This window comes from Mauremys mutica, chromosome 17 (assembly GCF_020497125.1).
Source record: "Mauremys mutica isolate MM-2020 ecotype Southern chromosome 17, ASM2049712v1, whole genome shotgun sequence".
NCBI classification, from domain to species: Eukaryota; Metazoa; Chordata; order Testudines; family Geoemydidae; genus Mauremys; species Mauremys mutica.
The window spans coordinates 21,866,225-21,877,744 of record NC_059088.1 but is presented as its reverse complement, the minus strand read 5'-3'; the positions used below and the strand labels follow the sequence as shown (position 1 = coordinate 21,877,744).

General features: G+C 41.8%; 1 protein-coding gene across 8 annotated transcripts in view; it reads right to left on the bottom strand.

The window, feature by feature from the left end:
- Positions 1 to 944: 944 nt before the first annotated feature.
- The window catches only part of POGZ (pogo transposable element derived with ZNF domain), a 65,762-nt gene continuing 55,186 nt past the window's right edge, over positions 945 to 11,520 (bottom strand). For 7 of the 8 annotated variants that reach the window (XM_044991984.1, XM_044991987.1, XM_044991988.1 and 4 more), the window contains 7 exons: positions 10,348 to 10,482; positions 9,855 to 10,027; positions 9,088 to 9,228; positions 8,204 to 8,263; positions 4,839 to 4,951; positions 3,908 to 3,932; positions 945 to 3,802 (listed from right to left, as the gene is read on the bottom strand). In XM_044991984.1, coding sequence (XP_044847919.1) covers positions 2,233 to 3,802; positions 3,908 to 3,932; positions 4,839 to 4,951; positions 8,204 to 8,263; positions 9,088 to 9,228; positions 9,855 to 10,027; positions 10,348 to 10,482 — 2,217 coding nt within the window. In that variant the 3' untranslated portion in view covers positions 945 to 2,232. Of the gene's footprint in view, positions 3,809 to 3,907; positions 3,933 to 4,838; positions 4,952 to 8,203; positions 8,264 to 9,087; positions 9,229 to 9,854; positions 10,028 to 10,347; positions 10,483 to 11,520 lie in introns of all 8 variants that reach the window. The other variant, XM_044991986.1, reaches the window with a different exon arrangement.

The following is an 11,520-nucleotide window of genomic DNA, read 5'->3' as shown; positions in this document are numbered from 1 at the left end:
TAAAAGGACTTGGATGAAGCCCTTGAAAGAGAATCTCACCTCAACAGTGAATGAACTAAAACCATTTGAAATTAGGAACTTTAAGAGTTCTGTAATCAAAGGGCCTCATCATAATAGGAGGAGACACAGTAGGATACAACTTGGTATGAACATCATACAAAAAACTGTCCATAGCACACATGGTCTTAAGACACATACAAGCACTTAGAGCTGAGATGCCTCCACTTTTTTGGGATCGCAGGTCATGTGTCTAGCCAACTAATACATTAGGAGGATAGTAAAGAATGCAGCTACATGTAGCTAAAATACTGAATAGTCTGCTTAAACTGGGCCATCTCTTTGCAACTGATTTACCCTTGTAATTATAATTCATGACTGCTGCTTAAGTTTCATTTAAATAGGGTCCATTTACCAGCAACTATGAGGTAAACAACTTAAAAACTTTAAGCTGTTGTTTAAGAATGTAGAGATTGCCAAATAAAGATAAAATGCAATGAATGTTTTTACAGTAGACTATAAATATGTATGATTTATGCTTTTCAGACTTTTCTTTAAAAAAACCCTCAGGACAACAGGCTGTCGCATTTAACCTACTTTAGTTAATATAAGGCAATTAGGTGCCAAAATGCTAGAGTCGCATTGATTTTGTGGAGGGTTGCAAGGTATAACTGAGGGCAGAATCAGGCTCTAAGTGTTAGCTACATGTAAACCCATTTCATTACTATCCCATCTCTGGCTTTTTTCCAGACACAGTGAGCTACTGAGTCCCTTCCCAAGCAGGGGATTTGTGTACAAATTGAATCAAATCAGGAATTGGTCATGTCAAACATCAGCTTCACATTTTTTTGCAGAGTTCAGAGGAGCAAGAGAATTAATTTAGGATAATATGCACTTTTCTATCAAATTTACAAGAGTTAAATACTTCTCCATAATAAAAACACATGTTTATAAATCCATTTCCCTGGTTTTATTAAATGTTCCACTTATGTACACTTTAAAGATGAACCATTTACAGGTCTGCACATGCTGCCTCCTGCTTTCCTTAGGTAATAGGGAAGGTTCTCAAAAACCTCTATGGAAACAGAAAGGTGCAGGTGCTTCTGATTTTTGTATGTCAAAATGCTTTCAGTTTATACCATAATACATACAATTAAAAAACCCTCAAACATGCAAATTGTAGAAAAATTTAAGCTGGCAGTGAAAAATAAAAACAAACGTCTTCCTTTTGTGCACATCACAGTTTGTTTCATTAAATCAGATTTTCTAATTCTAAGGAACGTAGTGTCTGATGCCACTGGTTAAAGCAGGTTTATCAACTACTAGTAGTTTAAAAAGGTTGTTTAATGGTCCATATAGTTTTAGCTCCCATCTATTGTACAGGAAGATCAAGACAGGCTTGGCTTGTCTCTTCCGTCATGTACCCTCTGTCAGTAATTCTTTGGAGCAAGGTGGGTGGGTGTCAGATGGTTTCTTGGGTGGAGGAATGAAACCAATCACACACAGTGTCCTCCAGTTGTCATGAAGTCTACTCAAAAATGAGAGGCTGGCTTTAACACTGCACCTAACTCCCTAAATATAGATCTCAGTTCAACCCCAGTTCAAATACTAATGGCTCCTAAGAACCGTTGCTGGCATTGAACAGGCAAAATTCTATCGCTTGTGTTTTACCCCATGTCAAGATTCACAAGCAAAGTCATTGCTCTTCTTTTTCTTTTTAAAAAAAAAAAACAAAAACCCAAATCTCAATGGCCAATAATAGAAGGTTTCACACATTAAAGCAATAATTCATATCTAAAGATACTACAGAAACCTAAATCTCTGGGTCAAGTGTTAAAAAAAAAAAAAAAAATTTCTGTGTTAAGACAACCAAAAGATTTATATACTGGTTCATTAGCTACATATTTTTTTTTCCTTTCTTTATAAATGGTCACATTGACGATGTAGTATAATTCAAAACATTTTTGCACAATAAAACAGAAAACTATGATACAGTGAGGTAAAGAAAACGCAAAAATATTCACCCACAATATAGCGTCAGAAAATACCAACACAGTGATTTCTTTTTTTTTAAAAAAAGCACAAAACTTATAAATGAACAGCATAAATGGCTATTAATCTGAGTGATCACCTACAAATTTCCTAATCCCACAAATCCACAGGGAAGTGTAATGGTCTCATCCAACATTTATTTAAAAAATAACCCTTTCTGGATCATGATTCTCAGATTAGTGCTCAGATTTCCATCAGATCCAAATCAGCATCTTCAAAGCCATAGAAGGATTCAGTCTCGCTTTCCCCCTCAAAGAGCTGGTGGAGGATTTCTGGGCCTGTAGATTCTTCTGCACGGGTCCTATCCTGGAATCCAACTTCTTCGTCCTGCAGCTCATCGCTCAGCTTCAGCTGCTCCTCCAGAGAGGCGATCAGCTCCTCCTGCATGTCAGCATTGCGTGTGGGAGAGTTGGCCGTGCCATCGGGGCCAGGCAGCACACTAGCCACCAGGAAGGACTGCTGCACGAGTTCAGGACAGTCGCCAATGACTTCCAGAACCTCCGCCAGCCAGCATAAAACCAGCTGGAGGAGAATGTCCGAGTCACAAGTGGAGTCCGCCATTTCCTTGGCTTGCTCTTTCCACTTTTTATGCAAGAAGTTTTTCACAGTCCTTTTTATGCACACATCCAGGGGTTGGATTTTGGAGCTGCAGCCAGCAGGGACTACGGCTGGCAGAGTACTGGATGCATTCAGTAAGGAAAGTACCTCTTCAGACAGATGTGTTCGGTGGCAATCCAGCACCAGCATGCCCTTGCTGTTCTGGCACTCCGTGTGCTTCTGCCACACTCTAGAAGACCACAGCTCCATGATTTCATCATCGCTGTAACCATTCTCCTTTGCTTCCAATATAATAGACTCTGGCACATTGGCAGGCTGCTCTACGTGACCCCTGTAGAACACTAGTGTTGGCAGAATGCTGCCATCAGCTAAGATAGCGAGGACAACGTCGCACCAGGGCTCCCCGGTCCCCACTGTCTGCAACGCATTCTCTTTCCTGTCGTCGCTGCTCAGTACCTCCACATCAAGGAAAAGAGAGATCTCATCAATGGCTGCGATCATGGAGAGGGGCAGGTCCTGGGTGTGGATCTGCCGCTGCACAAACTCAATGAAGCAGCTGGCATTTTCGTCTACGTCTTTGGGGAGAGGGTGAGCCACCGCTCTGCGGGTGTGCATGCTGAGGTTGTGCCTGAGCATGAACCTCACTGCCCATTCGTAGGAGATCTTGAAGCCCCCCTCAAGGGACCGGCCAATCTTGGTTGCCTTCTGAAAGAGAGTTTCCTCATTCACAGGCAGCTGCTGCTCTCTTTGTGTGAGGACCCACTCTGCTAGCTTCTCTTCAGCCTCTAAGCTGAGGTACTTGCCCTCTGACAAAGATGCTAAGTTGTCTTCTTGGAAAGCTTGAAACCTCCGCAGCCAGCGCCTGATACGCCTCTGAGGATTCCTGAAGTGCTCTGCTGCCTGTTCAGTGTTGCAGCACAAAGCAAACAATACGACACGAAGCTTTTTCACGGACAGTTGTTCCTTTTTGCTTACAGGTTCAGGCTCTTTTGCTGTCTGTTCTTCTTCTTGATCATCAATATTTAAGCACTCTTCCTCCTGACTAACTACAGGTCTCTTATATGCCTCTGGCACTGCTTCAGGCTCCAACTCATCCTTCTCAGGTAACGAAGGCTTTGATTTCACAGTAGCAGCTTTACTTGGGGGATAGGTGGAGTATATATTCTTCATGCTTCCGTCAGGGGGCTGGCTGTGCCTTGAAGGGAGAGAACACAAAGAACCAGCTTAAAACAAGAAAAACAAAAACAGGGAACAAAAACTAGAAGAGTATTTGGCAGATCAGAGATGTCAAACAGTTTACCTTGAATGTGAAATCCAAGTGGGCCCTGAAAAAGGAAATATTTGGAGATTAGTTTGCAAACATCAAAGACAAACAACAAATCATTTTTCTAGGATGATGATCTTGTACCTCTACAGCGCCAGTCATCCTGAAGGATCTCAACACAATTTGCAAACACTTTATATGTATAATTTCATACCTATAGAGTAATCACTGTATCTAACACTGAAACGCAGCCACCTCTGGGTTGATGCACAGCAGCTAACAATGCACAATGACACTAGACAATGACCACTAAAACCAGCAGAGAAATACTGTATTCATTTGAAGTCACAGAAGGAATATAGTTAGGCCGGATATAGGCCAGTAAATTGGAATTTGCCCAGGCCATTGGAGGTAACACCTTCCTTTAGCAAAATGTAATAGGGATATTTAATGATAAGCATCTAGGATACAAGTTTTAAGCCCCATCCAAAATTGTAACTTCAGCAGCAGTACAATGCCTCTTAGCCTCTGACTGGTTCAATAGACTCTCAGAGGAAGAATAACTTACTAACAACATTCATGCAGCCCCTGGATGAGTCCCACAGCAATACAGCTGTAACTATACGCAAAAAAGGAAAGGAGATATTAAACCAACCCCCCAAACCTCCAGAATAGACAAACTCTCTCATTCTGTTATGAAGGGTCCACAACACTAAACATCTACCTACATGTCCTATGGCCTGGGTTATACAGCAGGTCAAAGTAGCTGATCACAGTGGTTCCTTCTGACCTAATCTATGAATCTACTCTATGTTTTACATATAAATAGCATGGAAAGCTAGAGGAATACTAGGCCAAATTCATCCCACATAGATATACCAGGGAAGCATCTGGCCCATGGTCTATAAATAATTGCATTATGCCCCACATTACAATGTGACATTTCTGCTTCACCTCAAACTCTTACCTCGGAAAATGATGTTACTGAACTCATGTGATGGGTTGAAGACCAGATGCTTGGCCATTGCATCACCTTCAGATGTTGCAAAAAGACAGGAGGCACAAGCCAACTTTACCCCGCTAGGAGGGGGAAGAGAAAAGGAGTGTTTAAGAACACCAGCATCACAACAAATAGATGCATTTCATATAAAGCAGCAACCATTAATAAAGAGATAAGGAAAGTTCTCATGGAGACTAAACAGGCTATAAAACCAGAAAACTTAGTTGAGATCCCCCATTAATATTACTTCCTTATTTACTGGGTACATGTCACCTCGGGATGGGATGAAGAGGTACAATTTCTAGACACCATTACTGACTGCTTCTTGGAGCAGCTAGTCCTGGAACCCACAAGGGGAGAGGCAATTCTTGATTTAGTTTTAAGTGGAGCACAAGATCTGTTCCAAGAGGTCAACACAACTGAACCACTTGGTAATAGCGACCACAATGTAATTAAATGTAGCATCCTTATAGGGGAGAAAATACCTAAGAAACCCACCACAGTAGCACTTAACTTCAAAAAGGGGAACTACATAAAAATTAGGAGGCTAGTTAAACGGAAATTAAAAGAAACAGTCACAAAAGTGAAATGTGTGCAAGCTGCATGGAATTTAAAAAAACAACAACACACCATAATAGAGGCTCAAACTAAATGTATCCCCACTCCCAAAAAAACAGTAAGAGGACCAGAAAAAAGCCACCATGGCTAAACAACTGAGTAAAAGAGGCCGTTAAAGACAAAAAGACATCTTTTAAAAACTGAAAGTCAAATCCTAATGAAGAAAACCGAAAGGAACATACATTCTGGCAAGTCAAGCATAATTAGACAGGTCAAAAAAGAATTTGAAGAGCAACTATTAAAAGACAAGAACTAAAATAAAAAAAATTAAGTACATCAGAAGCAGGAAGCTGGCCAAACAATCAGCAGGGCCACTGGACAACTGAGGTGCTAAAGGAGCACTCAAGGAAGACAAGGTCATTGAGGAGAAGCTAAATGAATTCTTTGCATCGGTCTTCACTGGAGAGGATGTAAGGAAGATACTCACACCTGAGCCTTTTTTTTTTTTTTTAAGATGACAAATCTGAGGAACTGTCCCAGACTGAGGTGTCAGTAGAGGAAGTTTTGGAACAAACTGATACTTTAAACAGAAATAAGTCACCAGGACCAGATTTCTGAGAGAACTCAAATATGAAATTGCAGAACTACTAATTGGGATATGTAACCTATCATTTAAATCAGCTTCTGTGCCAGATGAGTGGCGGAGAGCTAACATGATGCCAATTTTTGAAAAAGGCTCCAGAGGCAATTCTGGCAATTACAGTCTGGTAAGCCTAACTTCAGTACCAGCAAAATGGTTGAAATGACAGTAAAGAACAGAATTATCAGACACACAGATGAACACGATACGTTGGGGAAGACCCAACACAGCTTTTGTAAAGGGAAATCATGCCTCACCAATCTATTAGAATTCTTTGAGGGGGTCAACAAACATATGGACCAGGGTGATCTAGTGCACATAGTGTACTTCAACTTCCAGAAAGTCTTTGACAAGGTCCCTCATCAAAGGCTCTTAAGCAAAGTAAGCAGTCATGGGAAAAAGAGGCAAGTTCCTCTCCTGGATCAGTGACTAGTTCAAAGATGAAAAACAAAGAGTAGGACTAAATTATCAGTTTTCACAGTGGAGAAAGGTAAACAGCAGGGTCCCCCAAAGATCTGTACTGGGACTAGTGCTTTTTAACAGTCATAAATGATTAGGAAAAGACAGTAGAACAGTGAGTTGGCAAAGTTTTCAGATGATACAAAATTACTCCAGACAGTTAGGTCCAAAGCAGACTGCAAAGAGTTACAAAGGGATCTCACAAAACTGGGTGACTGGGCAACAAAATGGCAGATGATATTCAATGCTGATAAATGCAAAGTAATGCACACTGGAAGACACAATTCCAAGTATACATACAAAATGATGGCATCTAAATTAGCTGTTACCACACAAGAAACCAATCTTGGAGTTATCGTGGATAATTCTCTGAAAACATCTCTTCAATGTGTGCCAGTCAAAAAACCTAACAGAATGTTGGGAGCCATCAGAAAAGGGATAGATAATAAGACAAAAAAATATCATAATACCACCATATATAAAAACATGGTGGGCCCATACTTTGAATACTGCGTGCAGTTATGGTCATCCCATCTCAAAAAAGATAGATTAGAATTGGAAAAAGTACACAGAAGGGCAACAAAAATTATTAGGGGGATGGAACAGCTTCCATATGAGGAGAGATTAAAAAGATGGGACTGTTCAGCTTGGAAAAGAGACAACTGAAGGGAGATATGATAGAGGTTTAGAAAATCATGAATCGTGTGGAGAAAGCATATAAGGACGTGTTATTCACCCCTTCAGACAAGAACCAGGGGTCAGTAATAGGCAGCAGCTTTAAAACAAGCATAAGGAAGTACTTCTTCACACACCACACAGTCAGCCTGGGGAAGTCATTGCCAGGGGATGTTGTAAAGACCAAAAATATAACTGGATTAAAAAAAGAATTAGATAAAGTTCCTGGAGGATAGATCCATCGATGGCTATTAACTAAGAGGGTCAGGGATGCAATCTCATGCTCTGGCTGTCCTAAAAGAAGTTGGGACTGGATGACAGGGTGTGGATCACTCGGTGCCTTGTTCTGTTCTCTCCTTCTGAAGCTTCTGGCACTGGCCACTATTGAAAGACTAGATACTTGTCTGGGATAGTATGGCCATTCTTACATTCTTATGACCAAATTCTGCCTTCAACTGCATAAGTGCATTTCCCATTATGTGCCACATGAAGTTAGCTCACACTAAGGGTATGTCTACACTACTGCGGTAAGTCAATCTACGCTACGCAACTTCAGCTACATGAATAACATAGCTGGAGTTGACATACCTTAGGTCGAGTTACTGTGGGGTCTACACGAGAAACTCTCCCATTGACTTACTTACTCTTCTCGTCGGGGGTAGAGTACAGGGGTCGACTGGAGAGCGATCTGCTGTCGATTTGGTGGGTCTTCACTAGACCCACTAAATCGACTGCTGGTGGATCGATCTCAGAGCATCGATCCGGGCTGTAGTGTAGACCTGCCCTAAGAAGTCATTAGGAGTTGCAGGTTATTGAGGGTAAAATATGACCCAGGATCTTGTGCTCTGTTTAAACACTTTTTTGCTATTACAGAAAAAAAAATTTGGATCTTCTTGAGAAAGTGGATAATTACAGAAGATGACAGAGTTAGAAGATCAGAATATAAATCACTTTAGATGGTTAGGAAATTAAAATAAGATGTAATCAAGCTTGGCATTACCAGGCAGTATAGTTTTTAAACAAGGCCAAGTATTTTGGACTCTTCCGAGGAACGTGGTTGCTGCAAGATAAAAAACAAGGATATTTATTAGAGTCTCAGGATTATTCTGCATATTTAAGCCAGACAAAAAATCATGCACACTTATTCAGAGAAATCTGATCCTATTTTAGAATCATTCTGTTGCAAGTTTCCCTATCTTTCAATTAAGGTTTCAGAGGAATGGGATTCCTATCCCTGATTAAACTGCTTGACCCTGGCTCTGGGGGCAACTGTGCTGCATCCATCGTTTTCTAGGATCTGTAGGCTTGTGTGAATGTAGCATGAACTCATTTTTGATCACAAGACAGCAATATCTCTGCTCTGAAACCCACAGCTCTCAGCGATTTGCACCAGAGGGCAGTTAATGGTAAGAACCAGAGTTCTTACCTAGTAATGTGTTATTTGCCACAGTCACTCATGCTTAAGAACTTGGAGAGGTATTTACGACCAATGGTCTAGAGCAGGATCACCAAATCCTGATTCTGAATGGGGAGGGCGGCTGCAAAAGTTAGACGGGATATTTCGAGGTGGCTGGCAAATTAAAAGGCGTTGGGGTGCGTGTGTGTGTGTATATGTCCCTCATGTGAACTGAAATCCACTGAGATTAATCCTCGTCCAGCATTTGCCCTCAACTGTTCTCTCATCTCATTTAGACAGGTGTACAAAGAAACCCATTACCACCCTCTGCGTTGATACAAACCACATGCACGCTACTCTATAACCCACTTTTAGTGAACTGGAACTTACTGATGCCCCGGTAAAAGAGAATGACAATCAAAAGGGATGGGGTGAGGTTCCAGTGTATTAGACAGGTTTACTTTTCTAGAGAGTCCTTTTACACCTACTTGATCATATGGTTGGCATATGCTCTGGAGCAGCAAGTGCTATAACGACACAGCGAACAGTGGACGTAGGTAGGAAAGTGGTTTGGGAAATCTGGGATTTCGAAGCTGCATTCCAAGCACGTCTGCCTCCCCAGGACACTCCTGCAGATGAAAGGGGACATTCTCATCATTGGCTGTACAGATACCTCGTGGAGTTACAATTCCTGTTACTACAAACCCTCTCAGACACAAAAGACAAAGCTAATCAGCAAACAGTGAAGACTGTCATTGGCAGAGGCAAACTTCCAGAAAAAAAAATGCAGTCAAAATAATCTCCTCTGACCTATACTTTCAGCCCTAGCTATATAAATCGTCTTAGTGTTAGGCTTTAGTTTCCCCATTTGTGACACCTCATTAAGGAATCACTCTTATGCCATGTACTCAAATGCAGTGGACTGCCCTAACCAGAAAAATTAAGGCTGCAGTGTGGGACCTCTGAGGAAGACAGGATGAGAGGGGGAAGAGAAAGAGAGAGGCTCCTCTGGGCTCTCTACAGGGAAAACCCCACAAAAGAGAAAATTTTTAAAAAAAACAACTGTTTTAATAATTTGACTTAATCCTGGTCTTGTGGAAAGCTGGCTTCTCCTGGCATGATAGTTCTTCCTGGCAGTGAACAAGCCGAAACTGCACAGTGCCGAGGAGCAGTCTGCCATCAATGGTGGCATAACATAGCTGACTGCATTTTCTTTAACAACCTTTTAATTTGAAACTTAGCAAGAAGTTCTGACATTTTCTTGACTGCTCTCTTCTGGATGTTCCTCTGGACGGGTGGGTACAGGAAGATGGGCTGGGGGTCTGAGGAAGTCGTCAGTGGAGTGGCTTCCTGCAAGGTGCCCTGTGGCGCATCATTCGAAGATACTGGCACCGTCCGCGGCTGTCCTCTAGATGCTCTAATTGTAACCTGCAGCAAATGACAGATACAGGCTATACCTCAGCTTTGCATATCTTAAGACACGTGCTGCCCCACTCCTGATCTCTGCTCCTCAGCTTTGCAATTGTCTGCTCAATTTAACATGGAATGGCAGGTGGAATCAGTCTGTTCCAACAAGTGTAGATTTGAAGTGATCCACATTCTGCAAACAGCTGTTTTATGGCATCTAGTAAAAACTGGTAGAAAAATGCTGTTGGAATTTTTAGGAGGTACATATTGATAGTGTTGATATACTTCTGAGAAAATGGAGGAGGAGGAACGAGGGCTGCTGTCTAGCTTGGATCCCTTACCTTGGTTCCAGGTTTCAGTCCTTCTAGCTGTTTGGGCTTTCGGAAAGTTTTGTGGTGCTGCAGCTTGTGTTCAATTTTATCCTTGGCAAATAGGAATTGCAGACGACACTTGTTACAGTGATAAACACTCTTCTTCTAAAGCAAAATAAAAATGAAATATATTTAATTTTGGAGAGTGGAAGCAAAAAGAGAAGGTTCTTGGGTGATTTATTTTATTTATTTAAAGAAACCAAAACAATGGCTTCTCTTCTTTTTATTCCCTTCATCTCAAGTCCAGCCAAGTTTAGGTGACATTTGAAAAAGTAGTTACTCGTGGCCTTTGTTCAATTTCCAGTGGGTAAAGTGTCCACATCATAAAATCACCTCCACCTTGGCAATTATTAGCAGGTAAATAGGCCCAATGGTCTGTGATGGGATGTTAGCTGGGGTGGGATCTGTTTTACTACAGAGAATTCTTTCCTGGGTGCTGGCTGGTGAGCCTTGCCCACATGCTCAGGGTCTAACTGATCGCCATATTTGGGGTCGGGAAGGAATTTTCCTCCAGGGAAGATTGGCAGAGGCCCTGGAGGTTTTTCACCTTCCTCTGCAGCATGGAGCACGGGTCACTTGCTGGAGGATTTTCTGCACCTTAAGGTCTTTAAACCACAATTTGAGGACTTCAATAACTCAGACATAGATTAGGGGTTTGTTACAGGAGTGGGTGGGTGAGATTCTGTGGCCTGCGCTGTGCAGGGGGTCGGGCTGGGTGGCCATAGTGGTCCCTTCTGGCCTTGGGTCTATGAATTGGTCCCTTTATCAGCAGAGGCACCAACAACTGCAGGATCAAGAAAAATGAACTCTTCTCTTTCTCCTAGAGGGGATTTTCTCCTAGTCACTGCTGAGGCACACTGGCAGAGCAGCACGTGAAAGCTGCTTGCCTTTTCATTGCCTACACTCGATACCTGTTCTGTGGGTAAACTAAGGGCTTGGGGTTGTCAATCTGCCACCTGCCAAAAGCACTAACTTTACATAATTTAGAACTCAGAACTACTCAAACTTAAAAGAGGTCACCATTCTAGGCAATAGATATGGAAATAGAGCTTCCCAACAGCTATAAAAAATGTGGTCTGTGGGATGGAATTTATTTTCTGGAATATGAACTTTTCACCCAGAAGGATAAAAGACTAATATCAC